Source organism: Schistocerca americana, chromosome X (assembly GCF_021461395.2).
Source record: "Schistocerca americana isolate TAMUIC-IGC-003095 chromosome X, iqSchAmer2.1, whole genome shotgun sequence".
Classification (NCBI taxonomy): Eukaryota; Metazoa; Arthropoda; class Insecta; order Orthoptera; family Acrididae; genus Schistocerca; species Schistocerca americana.
In genome coordinates, this window is record NC_060130.1 from 770,306,136 (window position 1) to 770,326,626 (window position 20,491).

At 37.4% G+C, this 20,491-nt stretch overlaps 1 protein-coding gene across 8 annotated transcripts in view; it reads left to right on the top strand.

The window, feature by feature from the left end:
* Positions 1 to 20,026, top strand: part of LOC124554970 (CLIP-associating protein 1-A) — a 250,544-nt gene extending 230,518 nt beyond the window's left edge. For all 8 annotated transcript variants that reach the window (XM_047128704.1, XM_047128701.1, XM_047128703.1 and 5 more), the window contains 4 exons: positions 5,882 to 6,047; positions 8,929 to 9,106; positions 13,193 to 13,399; positions 19,713 to 20,026. In XM_047128704.1, the coding sequence (XP_046984660.1) occupies positions 5,882 to 6,047; positions 8,929 to 9,106; positions 13,193 to 13,399; positions 19,713 to 19,916 (755 nt within the window). In that variant the 3' untranslated portion in view covers positions 19,917 to 20,026. The remainder of the gene's footprint in view (positions 1 to 5,881; positions 6,048 to 8,928; positions 9,107 to 13,192; positions 13,400 to 19,712) is intronic.
* The last annotated feature ends 465 nt before the right edge of the window (positions 20,027 to 20,491 follow it).

A 20,491-nucleotide genomic window follows, 5' to 3' on the forward strand; every position in this document is an offset into this window, starting at 1 on the left:
AGCCAGGAGTTCATCCTTCGTTTCATTGATTGAAATGAAACATTCTTTCTCTTTGACCACTCCATAATGTCTGCCTTGCGCCTATTTGGATGTGGCAGCTTTTGTGTTTGAATAGAATGATAACTGTCATTATCCATCACAGTATCTGAGTCTTCTTCCAGTGGAACAGTAGTTTGATGTTACCGCCAAGTGCGAATTGCACGCAGTTATTCGGTTTTTGAACGCAAAGGGCACTGCGCTGATTGAAATCCTACGCCAATTGACAGAAGTATATGGTGAGTTGTGCATGGATGTCAAAAAATGTTTGTAAGTGGTGTGGAGAGTTTGCAACTGGTCAGATTGAAATTCACGATAAACAAAGAAGCGGGAAACTGTCAGTTTCTGAGGAGACAGTGTTGAAGGTTGAGCAAAGCATGCGTGACGATCGGCGGATCACCCTGGATGATCTCTGCACGTTAGTCCCTGAGGTTTCTCGAAGCAACACTCACAGAATTTTAACGGAAACATTGAACACCAGAATGTGTGCGCAAGATGGGTACGGTACCATGCATGCTGACTGAGCACCACATGCGGCAACGAGTTGAAGCTTCCCGCGCATTTCTTCACTGCCTTGCAGCTGAACAGGACAACATTCTGGACTCAATTGTCACGGGTTATGAAACCTGGGCATACCACTTTACACCTGAGACCAAGCAACAATCGTGCCAGTGGCGGCATCCTTCTTCACCAAAGCTGCGGAAAATCAAACAAACACAGTGTGCTGGTCATGACAACGGTTTTTTGGGATTGGAAAGGGGTATTGTTTGTCAACTTTATGCCCACTGGGACCACAGTTAACGCTGACAGGTACTGCGAGACTCTGAAAAAACTCAAACGGGCAATTCAGAACCGGAGAAGATGAATGTTGAGCAATGGCATACACATTCTCCATGACAACACTAACCCACACATCGCTCGGCAAACTGTTGCTCTCCTGCATCAGTTTCAGTGGAACATAATCACCCACTCACCCTATAGTCCTGACTTGGCGCCCTGTGACTATCACCTGTTCCCTAAGTTAAAAGAACATTTTGCCGGAAAGCAATTCAGCTCCGACTACAAGGTGAAAGAAGAGGTTCATAACTTTCTGAACAGCATGGCGGCGAGCTGGTATGACGTGGGCATACAAAAACTGCCACAGTGTCTACAAAAATGCATTGAGAGAAATGGTGATTATGTTGAAAAATAGCTAAATGTTCAAGCTGTAAACTGATGTAAACCATTGTAGAAATAAACAAGTCTATGTACTTACAAAAAATAGGAGACCTTACTTTTCGGACTACCCTCATAATTTGGCCTCTGGCATGAAGCCTGCAATCAGTGAACCACGATGTGTGATGATTAATCTGACACCTCTACCAGTAGGCACTGTCAAACCACCGTTAACTTGGGAGTCGTGCCATATACGCTTATTGGTGTGGTTCTGTCAAACGCAACTTTTATCTAAGTACACTACAGGTCTATTGTCCTTAGCATGCGGTAAATGCTTTGTACGTAAAAACTTCGCTCTTGCTGTTTCATTTTCTTTGCAGCCTATCAAAAATGTTTGCCCATCATTTTGTTTTCTGAATCAGAAACCAAGGGAGCAGAGAATACAAAGGAAGGAGGTCTATGAGCCAGAATAATTGATTTTTTCATGGGGATCACTCTGTATTGTTTTACTGTTGGATACCCTCCTCTGTTTTAATAACCAAGAACAGTTCCACATGCAACCTCCTTGTTGAAATCGTCAGATTCTGTAGATTTCTGTTCTCATTGCTATCCCTTTCTAGGAGAATCGATACAATTTTTCACATCTAGAGATTCTGCTGAGCTAAGACGGCCTATAGAAGATTTGGGAATAGCAAACTCTTTTCCTGTCAGTTTATGAGGTTACACAAAATTTATGGCTTTTTCATTGTTGACCTGATCAGTAAAAATTTCAGTACATTTGACATAATGATCTTAGATTGTTTTCGATTGTCTTTTCACCCTTTATGCGCACCGACCTGAGTAGCACTATGTGCAGGCCTTTGCTCTTGCATTTCGCTCACTACCAAACACAGGTCAATGCACTGTTCCATGGGAGACTGAAACCACAAGTGAACACACGATATCGCATGGAAACACTGAACATTCAGCCGGTGCTCACCTAAGGAATTTTTAAGACTTTACATGTGGCAACAAAGCTATGAGGTGAGCGAATTGCAACGCTATGTGCCAGCAGACTTCAGGGAGCAGGTGTGGCCTTGAGGTGCCTAGTTTCATGGTGGCTGCTCTAGTTTTTTATTATACACAATTTGTTTAGGAATTAATGACCTGAATATACTGTGTCTTTTGGCCTCAAACAATTTGCATTGGAAAATTGAATGTGGTGCAGTTTTATTGCCCTCCATATCCTTTCTGTGCAAGTGTTGATTGAAGTTCCCATGGCCATTTATTGTTCCTAAAATGAGTTTCATCTATCATTCAAATTATAGGACGTATGTTAAATAATGGGTTTGGCATCATTAGCTTGCAATTTTTTGTTTTTGGATCTTAGTCCAGTATTCTGCATGCTGCTTACTAATGCAGCTGTGTGGTTGTGATTTTTCCATCACCTCGGTGATGATTATGACAGTTTTCAGCCCAATAAATAGAGTAGTCACTCCTGTCATGGCCAGTTCAGCGTTGTTCATTGCTGTTAATTCCTGTGTGAACAGGGACCACAGCAGGTTCACCCTGTGACAATCCCTGAGCCTCACAAGGTCTTTATGGCATTCTGTGATGATCTTTGATCTCATTTCTGGGGTTGGTAGAGATTTCAGAGCTGCTCGGTTGTCTGAGTGAATGCAACTGCCACAATCCTTGTAGCACCTAGGCAGATTCTCCTCCACACACACTCTCTAATAGCAAAGACTTCCTTCAGTAATATTGTTGCCAGCTTCCCTACTGAGATTGTTTTCTCATGTCTAGGCTGTAACCTGTCCCCAGCACTTTTGTCTGTTTTCAATCCACCAGTAAGCCAGACTGTCTCTCATGAATGGTATTGTGGTTCATTCTTCCACTGCCCCTGACTGCCATTTGTTGTCTTGAAATGTTTATTGAAGCAGCTGGAGGCTATTGTCTAGTTAGCTGGCATTTCCCTGACCATTCCTATACTTACTACATTTACTAAATTGGTGTGGGATTCTGGATATCCTATAGGTTTCCAAGTTTTAACCTGTATGCCCTTCTGCTGCTTGCGTTGTAACCCAGGGATGTAATGGAGGATTGTCCAGTATACTCTCCATCCCAGCAGTTGGTGTGCTGCTAATTCCGCCTGTTATAGCTAAGGAGACCAGTCTCTGCAGTGTGTCAAGCACCTTCTGTTCTACTTTATTCTACTTTACAGTAGCCCCATAGATTATCATAGGTTTTATTACAGAAGTGTATATCCAATACGTGCTCCTGGGACTTACACACCAGTTTTTACCACAGGCCCTTTTAGTACACATAATAGCACCTTTTCTTTTGGGACAAATATTCTTAATGTGAGAGGTCAAAGATAGTTTCCCATCAAGGGTTATGTATAGATACTTCATTATCAACTCTGATGGTAGAACTTCCTTGAAGAGCATATGATTTTGGTACGTGTGCTGTATATGCTTCCTCATGAACGTTAAAAGTACAGTTTTCACTGTGTTTAGCACACTGGACTCGCATTCGGGATGACAGCAGTTCAAACCCACATCCGGCCATCCACATTTAAGTTTTCCATGATTTCCCTAAATCAGTCCAAGCAAATGTCAGCGTGCTTCCTTTGAAAGGGTGTGGCCCGTTTCCTTCCCCATCCATCCCTTATTCAAGCTTGTGCTCTGTCTCTAATAACCTTGATGTTGACAGGACATTAAACATTAATCTGTTCCTCGTCATCCTCCTCCTACAATGTTTTCCTGGGACAGAACCTTAGATTCTATTTCCTGCTGCATTGTTGCACAATGTTCAGAGTGAATTGTGCCATTGTTGTGACATGATTAATTCATCTGTGTATTCTTTGCAAAGTATCCTCCAGTATTTAACTCTTTGACAAGTTCATTCACATCTAGGTTCCACAGCTGTGGGGACAAAAGGGATCAACATTTTCTCATTCCTCATGGTTCTTCTACCTATCGTCAACTCAGCATGGTCTTCAATCCACCTGGCATATCGTAATCTTAATGCTATGCTCTTCTTGAAACTCTATAATCATAAATTGTATTGCTAAAAGCTCCCTCAATATCTAGGAAGATGCAGGGAGCTGTTTTCTGAACGTATAAAGAATTTTTCCACCTTCCCAACAAGTTCATGATGTGCTGTTTTGCATGATTTGCCAAGTTAATATGCATGTTTGTTTTCACGTAGAGGAACCTAAGTTAACTTCCTTTCCCCAACATTCACATTAACCATATTTTATAATATCATTAGGAGAAAGGAGGATAGACTGATTGGTCTCAATTCCTCAGCCTTGGAACGTTCAGTGTTCCCTGGTTTGGAATGAAAACAACCTTTACTGTCCTCCAAGCATTAGGCTCCTGCTACCAGGCTGACTCTTAGTAGTCAGCACACGAGTCTGGTAAGCCCTCTCTTGTTTGTTGCAGTAGAGCCAGAAAGATTCTGTCTCAGCTTGGTGACTTGAATGGTTGAAACATTCGGACCACCCATGTGATGTTTTTGAAATCAACACATCGTCTGACAGATTCTCAGTTCTCCTTTTGGTTACTTGTAAATCATTACCTTCCAGGAACTGAAACCTGGTCTGTGTTACCAGCTAGAGTGCATTGAGGGAAATGAGTTTTGGGAGCAAATCCAGGATCTTTTGTGCTATCCTTGTATACCCGCCATCCTCCTTCCTTAGAGTGTCTCCTGGGTTGGTTGGTATTCTTGTGGGGATTTTAGAGTGTCTCCTGGGTTGGTTGGTATTCTTGTGGGGATTTTATGAAGTCTGGCTCTAGTAGCTGTACCTTTCACCTCACAGAATATCTCCGAGGGTGATAGTTCCCCTTGCTTAATGTCAGGATTGTATTTGGCAAGGGCATCCCAATATTTTGCCCATTGTATTTTCCTTCTCGCAAAGTTGAACGTTCTTCTTACCTGCTTCCATTGCAGTTCCAAATGATCATTCCATCCAGGTACGCTCCTGTTTGTGCACGTCTTGATGACTGGACAATTTTCTAAGTATGAGGTCATAATACCAGACATCACTTCATCTGCCATTTCCTCAAGATCTACCGGATTTCTTATCGAAGTTTTGACTTCAGATAAGTTTTAGTTTAAGTCTCTCCTATGTCTGTTTTCCTATGATTCCTATAGGCCATAGTCTGTTTAACACCCATTTGAACCCCAAACTTATTATATATGTGATCAGATAAGGATGGTGCCCACATGGCGTCTGTCTTTAGACGGACCCAAAAGTGTGTCAGTTACTTTTTCCCTTTTTCTACTCCTGAGACTAGATTCCTTATCCCTATTCAAGATCTCTGAATTGCTGTGCAGTAGGTGTTCACATATCTACTCGCCACACTAGGTTGTGAACATTGGCATCATAAACAGCCAACAGTTTATCATTCAGCTGCGAGCAGCTGCCTACCAGTCTCTTCACTTCCTGGGAAGGTTGGTGGTACCTATAGTCAGAAGGTCTGTTTGTTCCCAATTGTAGTTTACAGTCACAAATATTTCTCTTTGATTGCATCTAAAGCTAATAACCTGTTTACCCCACCATAGCACCTGGCCACTCATAAATGAATATATGTAAATAACATACTGAAATCTGTAACTTGCAAATTCAGTGTACAATCTTCCTACAGATAGTGTGTATTTATAAAATGCATTAATTATTTTATTTGTTTGTTTATTTTAATTGCAGCTCTAGTAGAAGAAAACTGTCAAATTGTGCAGAATGTGATTGACACTTTAAAAGTTGATGATGAAGGAAATGCAAAAGTATCTGAGCAAGACAGTAAGAAAGCACTTTCTCAGTTAAAACACCTAATAAAATCTGGAGCTGTTGGTATCATAGTCTACAATTTCAAGTAAGTTTCAGAAAATTTGTTCTGCAATTTCTGTTGCATAGTTTCAGAAGATATTACAGTACCATCATTGTTTGTGTTGTCCAAATATAATTTTGTTATTTCTACATCATTCATGTGTAACTGAGTAGCTTGATTTTCTTTTCATTTATTTGACTGATCAGTATTGTATGTAATACAGGTAGTGGTTCCACATTTCCTGTTTAACTAAAACTGTCGTAGGTGTTCAGATGATTACCGTGGCACACTACGCCCAGATTGTATTATTCTGTATTATTTGTTGACTTGCCTTTATATTGTAAGGCACAGGTCTATAACCATAGGAAGTGATGTGTTGTAAAGCAGCTTGTGATACAGTCATGAAAAAGCCAAAGTAAAAATGAGCCTGGTCTCAAGACATTCAAATTTGTCTGTCTGTAACATAAAGTGGGAAAACTGGAATGAGAGAATGTGGTAAATGCTACAGAAGAAATACACACTTTTTAGAAGCCAAATGATAAAATGAGACATTTAAACAGTTAAAAAAAAATCACTTAGCATCATAAGATAGTCAGCAAGAGAAAGTAGTGTAACTGAAAATGATATGAACAAACACAGAAAAGGGTGAGAGTATTTTAATAAGTGAATAAGATGACTTTTAGTAATCTGCTGAAATATTAGCAACCTTTTAAATATATTAATATATGGGTACCATTTTACATTTTTTTTTTTTCTTTCAGTGAGGATAGTTTTTAGTTCCTCATTTCTTTCAACTTGCTCACTTCCCAATAAAGATCATAAAGGTGTGTCAACACTAAAATCTGTGTACATAGCTGATGAAGTAGTGTTGCCTATTGTCAACGAGATAGCAGCTGGCGAATACATTATTGGATCACCAACAGTGTGGAGGCTCAAGTGCTATGAGTATGTGCTAATAGTTCTTTGCTTTTGGGGTTAATCTGTTACCATTCATTCTGTGCAGTTGTCAGGAACAGCAACTTCCATCTCCTCACAGCCTCTGAAATTCTCTCTGTATTTAATGTTTTTTAATATTCTATTATCCAAAACCTCTAGCTCCTCATATAAAGTCATTCAGATGGCAAAAAAACATTCTGTGTTGACCATGATTGTATAGTGCTTTATTTTGGTGTTTTAAGAGATGGACTTGTTATTGTAGTATTGTCTCCCCCCTCCCCTCCCCCCGAACCCATACACACTGTCAGTTTTTAAGATGCAATATTCAAATGTTGCTTTCTCTAACCCGTTCCCCTGCATAGTCCACCAGTGTACAACTTCTTGACTCTTTTGCATCATCCTGTTTGTGTTGTGAGGAGTTTTGGTCCATATCTACCTTTTCTTCTCTTGGTCATGTCTGAATTCTGTAAATTATTAATTACATATAAAACAATCTGCAACAATTTGGGCAGTGATTTTAAACTTCCACCACTATACTATGGACACTAAGCAGCTGTCTTTCCAACATTACCTGCAGCTGTTGAGATAGTGTTAGTGTTCTTTCATGGAGATAGTGAGCTTCATAATGGAAGTATTCATGTTGCCTCATACATTTAATATTTAGATTTTGTTTTTCATCCAGCTGCACACACAAAATTCTAATGAAAGCTATCAGTAGATCGCGATGACAGTTGAAATCATTTAAAAATGTTGCATTTAGAAGAGGGGTCACTTCAGGGCTAGCTGAGTAGGTAGAGCATGCAAGTTAGTACAATAGATACAGCACTGGGCTTGAATTCAGTAGGACTGGGGCTCAAATCCCTACCCAGCCTCTATGTTTTCCATGGTTTATGTAAATCACTTACGGCCACTGGTGGGATGCTTCCTTGGAAATGGACATGGGCCATTTTCTTTGTTATCCTTGTCTGATTCGAGTTTTGGCTCATTTTTAATTACCTTCTGATTGATGGGGTGTTCAACTCCACTTGTCCTTCCTTCGATCCTTCCTGTATGATCAAGGTCACCATAATGCCAAAAGAGCAGATCAGCTTCTTCTGTTAAAAATGACTTCCTGCAATGCTAGAGAAAGCTCGCATCCCCGAAAGGTTACAGACGTGACCCCCTGTAAGATGGTTTATTAATCCAGGAAATGAAATTGGCTGACTGATGGCCATGTGGAACATATATAATCAGAGAGTTGATATTAAAAGTGACTCAAAAATTTTGTGTGTATTTTCTACTGATTGCCCATGTGAGTTGCAAATTTTATTGTTGACATAGTGACTGAAAGTAACCCTTGAGTGATCAGAGTTAATCGAATTATTTGACAAAAACCTTTAGTCATTCACAATATCAGAGTAACATAACATCTCTTAATTAAACATGTTTTGATGATTATCATGCCGTGTGTGTGTGTGTGTGTGTGTGTGTGTGTGTGTGTGTATGTGATAGATAGATAGAGTGAGAGAAGAGAGGTGGGGGAGGGAGGGGGGAGATATCAACATGAACAGATAGTTTTCGTGTGCTCATCATATGTATTGGCCATATTCGTGGCATAAATATTTCACAGTTTTAATTGTTTGGAAACTATCAGATAGAAGTTCATTTTTGCCTTTATCACATGCACATAGAGTGATTGCCATGTCAGTGCACATGTCATGATAGACTATAGCCATCACCTTTCTAATTCCATACTTGTTGCTAATAAATTGTAATTAACATCTTAAGCAGTGGCATTGTTGTTATCATCATAATTATTTTTGTTATTAATAATATTCCATGCATTTAATTCAGATTCACATAATGTAAAAACATGCTTTGACTGTGGGTGGCATTTTAAATATTGACAATGAACATTGTACTCATATAGGGCAAAAGCTAAATTCCTAATATTACTGATACAGTGCACGTATGATTTTGACTTACGTATGCCATTACTTTATTTTTATAGGGTTCTATTAAGGGTTCTGGTATCACAATTGGCACTTCCTCACTCTCCAGTGAAGACGTACATTTTAAATGTGCTACACGATATGATCAAAGACCCAACTGTGAGACATTGTTTTAATATGTACGTAGAGTTAATCGTGCTGCGAACGCTAACAGCTTACAGTGACCCGTGCAAAGAGGTTTGTGTAATATTTATTTACTGGCATTTAAAATATGCGCATTCTTTGTACATGATTTATATTGTAGCTACTGTCTCTGTGGCATGCAATAAAATACTATACTTCAAGTATAAAATAAGGTAGTGATAAACAGGATTTCTTACAAACCAATTTCTACTTTCATTGTTCTCTGATGTTTCATAATGGGATTAAGTATATTGTTCCTCTTTTAAAGAATATGAGAATCTCTGCGAAAAAGTCTCCAGTTGAAATGGTTGTTTCCCATAATACAGTCACTTAAATGGTGGCTAATTCTTTCTTTATTAGATAATTCATAATAATGGAAACATTAAAACATGCTTTTTTTAAATACCATTGAAGCTTCACAACTGCACTTGACACACATTTGTTTTCATTTTAAATGGTGTATATTTTTACACAGAGTTATACGCATAACACACTTTCTCAGGTATTTGTAAATTAACAAATTTAATGTGCATATCACTTTAAATTCCCATATTGCATGTGGTGTCTTCACGTGACAGCACAGGATGCACAAGTACTCCATTACAGCAGAACAGGGCATGCAGTGTGACTGGTGGTAACATCTCTCATTACTGGACAGGTGCCTTACACAAGTCAGCAGTGGCCTATAGCATACTACACTGTGTGTATACAACCATATTTAATTTCTTGGACAAAGTGGCCACACTAAAAGAATGATGTTCACCTGGTGATGGCATATGACCACCAGGCCAGTCCAGTGTAATGGGGCATACTCATTCATCAGATGGATCCCAGCTTTGTAAACTTAATTAAAAATGCGTGCATAAGTTTGCACGTTGTTGTTTGTGTAGACAGCAGGTATCACAATATCCCTAGAAACTCGTTGTGGTGGTGTACATGCTCTTAACGTGATATTGACCCAATTGACAAAGCTAGCAGTGTATTAATTACTTTCCTAAATACTGGCAATATTGTAACATTTCAGAGGGACTTACTAGATGAACAAATGGTGAGAATCCTTCTCTAGACTAAACTTCAACTCATCTGTGAACAGCACCCATGTTTTTATGAGACTAATTCCTCTGATGAGCTGTAAAGCATACATTGCAGCCTCTATAAACCAACAATACTCAGTCTGATGGGAAATGTGTGCTGTAGAGGCTACCATGTGGTTGCAATACTTCGCCATAAAATTGTTTGCCGTGCCATCTAATACTCATGGGGGACTGGAATGCAGTTATAAGGGAAGGAGTAGAAGAAAAGGTTACAGGAAAATATGGGCTTTGGACAAGAAACGAGAGAGGAGAAAGACTAATTGAGTTCTGTAACAAGTTTGAGCTAGTAATAGCGAATACCTTGTTCAAGAATCAAAATAGGAGGAGGTTTACTTGGAAAAGGCCAGGTGATACAGGAAGATTTCAGTTAGATTACATTGTGGTCAGACAGAGATTCCGAAACCAGATATTGGATTGTAAGGCGTACCCAGGAGCAGATATAGACTCAGATCACAATATAGTAGTGATGAAGAGTAGGCTGAAGTTTGACGTGAGTCAGGAAGAATCAATAAACAAAGAAGTGGGACACGGAAGTGTTAAGGAATGACGAGATACGTTTCGAAGTTCTCTAAGGCTATAATACAGCAGTAAGGAATAGCTCAGTAGCAGTGCAGTTGAAGAGGAATGGACATCTCTAAAAAGGGCCATCACAGAAGTTGGGGAGGAAAACATAGGTACAAAGAAGGTAACTGTGAAGAAACCATAGGTAACAGAAGAAATACTTCAGTTGGTTGAGGAAAGGAGGAAGTACAAAAATGTTCTGGAAAACTCAGGAATACAGAAATAGGAAGTGCAGGGAAGCTGAGATGAAATGGCTGCTGGAAAAATGTGAAGACATCGAAAAAGGCACGATTGTCGGAAGGACAGACCCAGCATGCAGGAAAGTCAAAACAGCCTTCGGTGACATTAAAAGCAAGGGTGGTAACATTAAGAGTGCAACAGGACTTCCACTATTAAATGCAGAGGAGAGAGCGGATAGGTGGAAAGAATACATTTGAAAACCTCTACAAGGGGGAAGATTTGTCTGACATGATGGAAGAAGAAACAGGAGTCAATTTAGAAGAGAGAGGGGATCCAGTATTAGAATCAGAATTTAAAAGAGCTTCCAAGGATTTGAGGTCAAATAAGGCAGAAGGGATAGATAACATTCTGTCAGAATTTCTAAAATCATTGGAGGAAGTGGCAATAAAACAACTGCTCACGTTGGTGTGTAGAATGTATGAGTCGGGCGACATACGATCTGACTTTTGGAAAAGCGTCATCCACACATTTCCAAAGTCAGCAAGAGCTGACAAGTGCGAGAATTATCGCACAATTGGCTTAACAGCTCATGCATCCAGGTTGCTTACAAGAATAATATACATAAGAATTGGGAAGAAAATTGAGGATATGCTAGATAACGATCAGTTTGGCTTTAGGAAAAGTAAAGGCACAAGAGAGGCAATTCTGACTTGGCGGTTAATAATGGAAGCAAGATTAAAGAAAAATCAAGACACATTCATAGGATTTGTTGACCTGGAAAAAGCGTTCAACAATGTATAATGGTGCAAGATGTTCGAAATTCTGAAAATGTTGGGGTAAGCTATAGGGAGAGACGTGTCATATACAATATGTACAACAGCCAAGAGGGAATAATAAGAGTTTACGACCAAGAACAGAGTGCTCGTATTAAAAAGGGTGTAAGAGAAGGATTAGATTTTCACCCCTACTGTTCAATCTGTACATCGAGAAAGCAATGACGGAAATAAAAGAAAGGTCCAGGAGTGGAATTAAAATCCAATGTGAAAGGATATCAGTGATGCAGTTCACTGACGACATTGCTATCCTGAGTGAAATTGAAGAAGAATTACATGATCTGCTGAATGGAATGAACAGTCTAATGAGTACATAGTATGGATTGAGAGTAAATCGAAGAAAGGCGAAGGTAATGAGAAGTAGCAGAAATGAGAACAGTGAGAAACTTAACATCGGGATTAATGGTCATGAAGTAGATGAAGTTAAGGAATTCTACTCCCAAGGCAGTAAAATAACCAATGACAGATGGAGCAAGGAGGACATCAAAAGCATATTAGCTATGGCAGAAAAGGCATTCTTGGCCAAGAGAAGTCTACTACTATCAAATATCAGCCTTAATTTGAGGAGGAAATTTCTAAGACTGTACGTCTGGAGTACAGCATTGTATGGTAGTGAAACATGGACTGTGGGGAAAAACGGAAACAGAAGAGAATCAAAGCATTTGAGATGTGGTGCTACAGACAAATGTTGAAAATTAGATGGAATGATAAGTTAAGGAATGAGGAGGTTTTGCGCAGAATTGGAGAGGAAAGCAATATGTGGAAAACACTTATAAGGAGAAGGGACACGATGATAGGACATCTGTTAAGACATGAGGGAATGACTTCCATGGTACTAGAGGGAGCTGTAGAGGGCAAAAACTGCAGAGGAAGACAGAGATTGGAATACATCCAGCAGATAATTGAGGAAGTAGGTTGCAAGTGCTACTCGGAGATGAAGAGGTTAGTTCAGGAGAGGAATTTATGCTGGGCTGCATCAAACCAGTCAGAAGACTAATAAAAATGCCGTCCTGCTTCCTTAGACCTCGAGTACTGTGTGGCAGGTCCACTATACCCAAGATCTGCATGCAAGGCCCATTGTAGGACCAAAAACTCTTACACTGGCATTCCATGTAGTTCTGGCCTTTCTATATTGTTCCACCACATTTTATCCTGTGCAATTTCACCATGAAACATTAGTTTTCACAGTTCTAATTGATTACTAAAAGTATAGGCATGAGAGTGTGCTAGAGCAAAAATGTGTAACTGATTTTGATCAAATCAACGTAATGCATCAATGTTTTTCTTTGGAATTAGCAGTATATTGCGGAGCTATAAATTTCAGTTTTGACTGGAAATACAGGGTGTGTCTTCTTTTTTATTATAAAACTATTTATTCTGCACGTTGCATACCATGCTCGGCAACTTCAGCTTATTTTATTTAGAAATGTTCTCTTTAACAAGGAAAGACATTTATGTGGAATATTTTTCAGGTGTCGAAAGCAGCTGAGCACTGCATTTCAGCTATTGGAAAATCACTGCCTCCTGAACAACTCATTAATGTAGTTTGTCCATTGATAAAAACAGGAGATCTTCCAATGAATTTGGGAGCTATAAAAATACTAACTCGTGTCATTGAACACACTACGCAAGATATTTTAGAACCACATCTGAAAGAAATAATGGAAAGTCTCATCAAAGTGAGTGAATTATTTCAGTAATTAAGAACAAACTTAAACTATAATTACTATTTAACTTTTGTCACCTCTAACAGGTTTCATTGTCAGATAATAGTCTTTCGATATTTGGCTGTATGAGGTCTTTTCATGTGAGTTCAACAAAAGGGGGAAAAATAAAAAAATAAAAAAATGCCCATCCAGCTCCGGTGCCCATGTGTCGCATGCCTAGCCCATGCAGCTGCCAATCATCCCTTCTGTATTCATATCCAGCACATCTACTGCCTTCCTCCAAGCAGCTCTATACCCATGCCCAACCCCACCCACTTTCCACCTGTTTCTCCCGCTCTTTCATTTTATTTGAAATTTATTACATTTTTAATACCATGATAGTGCAGAATGATACTTCATAATATTTTGAAAATAAATTTAAGTTTTCTTTTTTCATTTACCATCCAGTTTATGGGAAATTTGCTGATTAAGTACTCTGAAGAACACATTGTATAACACACAAAGGTAATGGAAGGCTACCCAAAATAATCCTGAAAGCATTAGCATCTCAATTTAAAGTCATTTCATAGACATTTAGCGGCAAAGTAAAAAATTGAAGAAGAAAATCACCAGGGTGTTTTGTCTTGTGTGCTATGTTAAAAATTTTAGGTCAATTTTTATGAGTTTGTCTTACAGTATCTGTTGTTTCAAACATATGTACAAATAATTATTAAGAAATATATGTGTTCAGTGTTACTGTTCTTAATAGTGAATAATATTTTGTTTAAAAACAAAGGGAGGAGTGGTAACTTAAGTCATATAGTGGTAGGGTTCTATCTTTTGTTATTATGTCACTTAATGAAGGCAGTAAAAAGGGATATACAGAAGTTAAAACTTTGAAAATTATGTGAAAATGTAAGAAAGAAAATAAGAATTGCATTAGATGCTGAAGTGCCAGAAAATTCTGTTCATATGGACTTGCTGCTTGATATGCAGGAACAGTTTTCACCAAGTTAAAAACTGCAATAACTGGCTGCATCAGCATCTACCTTGGGAGCTGCAAGAGTATTTCAAATGTTTTACCGACTATTAGCTGTACCAAAAACTGAATATTTTAAAGAATAAGGTTTCTGAACAGAAACTAGCCTGAAAAGAGATGTGAAGCTTAAACCTTAGGTAATTGATTTAGTAAATAGATTTTATGAACAGGGAAACAGCTGATTTTTATAAAAGTTGTGTGAAATGCATTCCAATTTTAAAAGTGAATATCCTGGAGGAGGGGGGGGGGGGGGGGGGGGCAGTTTATTTTATTCTGGTCAGTCTGCCCCAAAGCTTGTATTTCAGCCAGTGCTAAAGGTACCACCACTCAGTATGTTTCTGCACCATTCATCAGAACATGCATTGAATTTAATCAGTGGGTTTCAACAGAAACAAGACAGATGATGACACATTCTGCAGACATAACAGATTTTATAATGAACCTTTCATGTAAATTGGAAAAACTTGTTCAACGCTCTTATTTTGCAAAGTTTCAGTCAAAATATAACAACGTGCTTAGGGTCAATTGCATAAAGCAGTTCGTCTTAGATTAGCACAAAAAATGAACTCAGATCAAGCTGGAGTAAGAAATCAGCATTTTTATAAACGTTCATCTCAAATTATATCACCCTGAACTGATATCATCCATGATTAACACACTTTTGTGGATCAAATCAATTTCAACTACAGCTGTAAGTTTACACCCTTGTGATGGTATACACAACAACAGGTTCTGTTGTGCTGATACAAGTTGAAAATAATAATACAGAAATTGTTGTTAACACAAGATGTGTCAAGTAAATATGTGAATATGACTCCCTCACTGCTGAAGTTCAAATAATATTTTCAATCTGTGAGGCTGTGTTAAGTAAGTTACCAATGATTTATGTAATGGATGCAGATAATAAGTGATCTCATAATAACTCTTGGAGATAACTCATAATTAATGTGTTAATTTAAAGGCATTTCATAGACACTTAAGTGGCGGAGGAAAAAATGGAATTTAGAACTATTTGCAGACACCAGACAGTAATGACTGAACATTTACTACAAAAATGCTGTCTAGACATGAATAGCAGTAACTAAACAAGTGAAATTAAATTTTAACTGCTGAACAGATGCTTAAACTGCTGGCAACTGCATGTACATTGATGAACAGAAAAAGTAAACATATGTAAGTCAATTCATATTGATAACAGCTCTACTTAAACAGACAGGGCAAGTGTACAGTTCTGCCACTGTCTGCACGAATAGTTTCTTTAGTATTGAATAAAAATAACTTTAAAGCTTGTGAACTATTGGAGCTTTCATTCACTCAGAAAAGCATCTAAATCCATTGCCAACAGTCTGCATTATGTATGTTTTTATCATGTTTAGCAAACTCCTGAAAACCTAATGCAAAGCAACAGTTGTTTACAGTTTGTCTCTGCAGTCAAATCAGCTGTGCCCTCTAACAGCCAAACCTGAGTGGCTTTAAATTATCAGCTGTCGAGTAGTGTATTTTGTGCAATAATGGTTAAAAAATAATTATGACAGCTCTGTGTTTTGAAGCCACACCACCTAGCATTCTAGGCAGATGTGGTGGACAATGTTCTATGTAGAAGAACATTAGGCACTGAGAATTATGTTGTTTCTTTTCTTTTACTTTGGGGATGTCTTGACTATTTTAATCTTTTCTGGCTATGGGGAAGTTTGTTATGCTTATTTTCCACTGTCTTTACAACACAAACCTTTCAACAATAAATACTTTGTGTATATGATGTACAATTCCTGTAGTCAAAGCATGATAATCATGATAATAGATGATTTAGCAGTGTTGCCAAGCATGTCTCAGTGTAATTCAGATCAACACAGAACCTCATTAAGTTGATCCAAGTTCAGTGTAATAAGGCACAGCGAAATTGTGAAATGGGTTCATTTTCTGAATTACGATCAAAATTGACCTCCAATCAATGATTTTTATACAGTCAACCCTTAAAGGGTCATCTGATGTACATGTTGCCACAGTATCAGTGGACTTCCGTGAAAATTACTGCTTTACTACCCAGGAAGAAACCCAAGGTTACAGTTGGACATTTGACTCTTGCACTATACACCTATTGCAGTTAACCTCAGAAATACTGAGGATGAAAGATCATTTAAATGTCAGACCAGATGACACGCAACATGATACTTGTATGTTCTACGGAATTCAAAAACTACGCCAGATTTTATCAAAGAAATGTATTCATAAGTACAAGCTGTCATTATTTTAGTGATAATGTGCAAGCCAAAACAAAAATGAATATAATTTGATCAACCTCTCTCTCCCATCAAAATAGTTTTGAGATCAGTAATGGCTGAACAGTTATTCTTTGCAACACATGAAAAAAGTGGTTGTTAGGGTGTAGAGAGGACAATTAAAATGTTATCTCAAAAGGAATGTATACAAAGACCTATACAAAACCATGCATTATGTGAATCAGGCCAGTTTCAGTTTTGTAATATTACAATCACCAAAGCTATTGTACCATGGAATAGTCTGTATATCAGTCACCTTCAGATGTTAAAATACTTTCAGGAACCAGAAGTATCCATAACTTTAAGCCACTGGATTTATTAGGAAAATTGGAAGCAAGTAGGATCTGTAATGATGTGAAACCCCTCTGGAAATATAATTTAAAGACTAAATTGAAATCCCTTTTGTGAGAAGAAATTTTGATCCTATCTTGTAATGTAGCTTGCAAATATTACAATTTGTGGTGTGTGGGATTATCACTGAAATAAATAAAATAGAAAAGATGTTACTGTTCAATTCACAAACCCTTCAGAATCATCACTAACATTCCATTGGCTCAGAGTCCATCCTCTATTCAAGTAAAAATGTTGCTGTTTTAAATTGTATTATTTTTACACAGTGTGGTTAAAAACTGAATAAATCAGGAATTTTTTTTATTTTTTATTTGTAACTTAATTTTTTAAAACTGCTCTTGGTTGAGCCAGTTTGTTTTATAGCTTTGATTAATTAAGATTTCTCACTTGCACAGTTATGGACTACACTTGTTGCCATTGTTTTCTTGGTGTTGAAATATTATTTATTAAAAAACGTAACACTGAAAAGATTTTTAAAAAATGCAAATGTTTGCGCAGAAACAAATTTTGTAGAAAATGAAAAGTGACTTGAAGGTTACAATATAGCAGAAAAAATACCATGTAGAAACAGAGACCCCTATTTATTTTTATTTTATTTATTTCTTTTATGTAATATAATGCTGAAAACCAAAATGAAAATGTAGATGTTATGCTGCCTTGGTGAATTTGCTAAAAGGTATTACGTAACTACCACTACGTTTCATACAAATACAATGTTAAATGAAAAATATAATTTAGATTCATAATTTTAGCAAGCATCATTTTGCACCATTGTGGTGTTAAAATAGTAAAAACTGGCAAACTTTGAAATGCTACAGTATGAAAACAGAAACAGATTTGGTGCATCCCCCCCCCCCCTTTTTCCTTCGTTGTGTGTACATGGTGAGTCAGGAGGAAAGGTATACACATTGAGGAGTGATTGTATTAGTGGTTGTGAACAACAACAAAAAAAACTTCATATAGACACATTCCCTATATTTAACACTACTGTTGTCTATTTCTCTTGAATAACTCGAAACCTGCTCCTTCCCATGTAAACATTTTTTCAGTGCAAAATTAAACTATATTAAATTTCCTTCAAAAAAGGTACTATTTATTTTCTCTCTAGGGCTAATAGTCTGTGCTCGCGAAGAGAACATGAGAATATTGAAAATCTCACGCAATGTGCATGCATCATAGCTTAGGTAGCTTTTGTATGAAAATTTGAGGTAGCTTCCTGCCTTAATAGACCACAAGTGCCCCTATCAAGTTGCTCGTCACAACTTTCTGTACACTGCTGTGTTATGTTGTCAGCAATGACAATGTTTGAATATTACGAAAAAACAAATAACGGTGTACATTGAATATGATCTATGTCGGAAACCATTCGGAATATGGCGTATGTCCATATTAAGTTTCTTGTTCAGAATCACCTATTATCACCCCTAAAAGTATGTACCCTTTCTCCTGACTCACCCTGTATACAGAAACACAAATGGCCGAATGCTGTTTATCTCAAGCACTTAATCCGTTGGGGTGATAGATAGGCACCTTTTTTGTTGTGATATTGTAATTCCATATTACAACAATAAGAAGCATGATTGTGTGGACAGTTGTTGAATATCATTGGCAGTAACATAGTGGTGAAAAGTCTTGAAACTTAGTTTGTTAAGATTTTGCTAATGACATGTATTGCATTATGGGGCCCCCTTGATGCACTCTAGTATCTTCTACTTGTCTCTGCTGAAATTGTGTGTTCTTCAAAGTGTAAAGCCTTACGAGACATTTGAACTGATGTTCTGCACCACTGTCCAAACCTATCGCCTGTGCATGGTTTTTGACATTATGTTGTACGAAAGACAGAATTTTCTGGTTTCCATATTATTTCAAACCTGGCATTTCTTTGTTCTATTTGTAAAACTTTTCCAATGTTATTCTGAAGTTATAATAAGCTTCTAGTAGAAGAACTGATTATTTTTTAGCACTGTGTTGTCCAATACAGAATTAAACAAATTTTGTGTGACGTCTGTATGTAATAATCGTGGTATCACTTTTGAACATCTGCAATCCTTGTTGTTGCTGCCATGAATAGGATATATAATATATTGTGAATGTAAGTAGTGAATTAGAAATATTGTGATACATTGTGTACATTTTTGTTATATGATGCGAACTGCTATGTGATAGATGTCAGTTGTAACACAAACATTCAACTATTAGGAAAATCATTAATGAGAAATTGGTATTTGTAAATAACTCTGCATCACAGGGACATAATCTTTTTTGCATTCACAAGTAAATGTCATATAATTGATTAACAGACCAGCAGGAATACAGGAAATGGGGGTTTGAAAAGTATCATTTACAACAGAGTGTATTCAGAGTTATGTTAAAAATGAAAATGAAATTGAAGACTTGCCTAGTTAACATCACCCAACTTAAATATTATTCAGTTATATCATTAATTTGGGAGACCTTCACATGTAACAAGCAAAAAAGTGCTATGGTGTGAAAGAAAGAGTACAGCCTGAAATAAAAACAAAATATCACCCCATACCATAAAAACAAAACATATAATATTTTGATCATTTCCAGATGTTTACATTATTTTAGATAAATTTTAAGTGTTAACATTTCTAGGACTAATTAGCTACTTTATCTCATTTTTATTTCAATAAATAATTTGTTTTGTTTACAGGCATATGATAATGAAGAAAGTTCTGTGAGGAAATCTGCTGTATTTTGTATGGTTGAATTACACGGTATTGTTGGAGAGGCAGTTTTGCAACCGCATTTAGCTAGCTTAAACAACAGTAAGCTGAAGCTGCTTCACCTGTATATCAAACGATCGCACCATGGTGGTTCGAGTGGCATCACTTCACCAAAAACCACAACGTCGTGAAACTTTTAATACTCGTTAATTTTGGCTTTAATGTATTCTATCATTCCAGTGCTTGTCAATTTTTTTAACAAAACAGTTTTCCAGTTATTAAAGCCCAAAAATAAACAGTATATTGCATGTATTTATTTTTCACCCATTAATTCCCATATATATTTCATTGCGTTGTTTTATAGCTACAGAAATTATTGTAGCACGTATTTAGTTCAGTGTAATACATGTGTGTGAATGAACAGTGAACAGGAAGTAAGTAACATTTTCTGCCAACTGCCAATACTGGTAACAGGTGCAGATACCAGCAGTAGAATGTTTTATGTTAGTGGCTTTTCAACTAATTTGACAACCGGTGACAATATGAAACACAGTCAGTGAAATGACACACAATAATTGGAACCAATTGTGTTACATTCTGTATTGCTACGAAATATACAGGGTAATTATAATTAAAGTTAAACTTTCAAACCACTGTAGAAATAATACCACTGGTCATAATGACATCAAATTGCAACGGAATATTATCGGAGAAGGGGGGGAATGTATGGCAGAAGAAAAATAAATACTTACAAAATGTCACAATA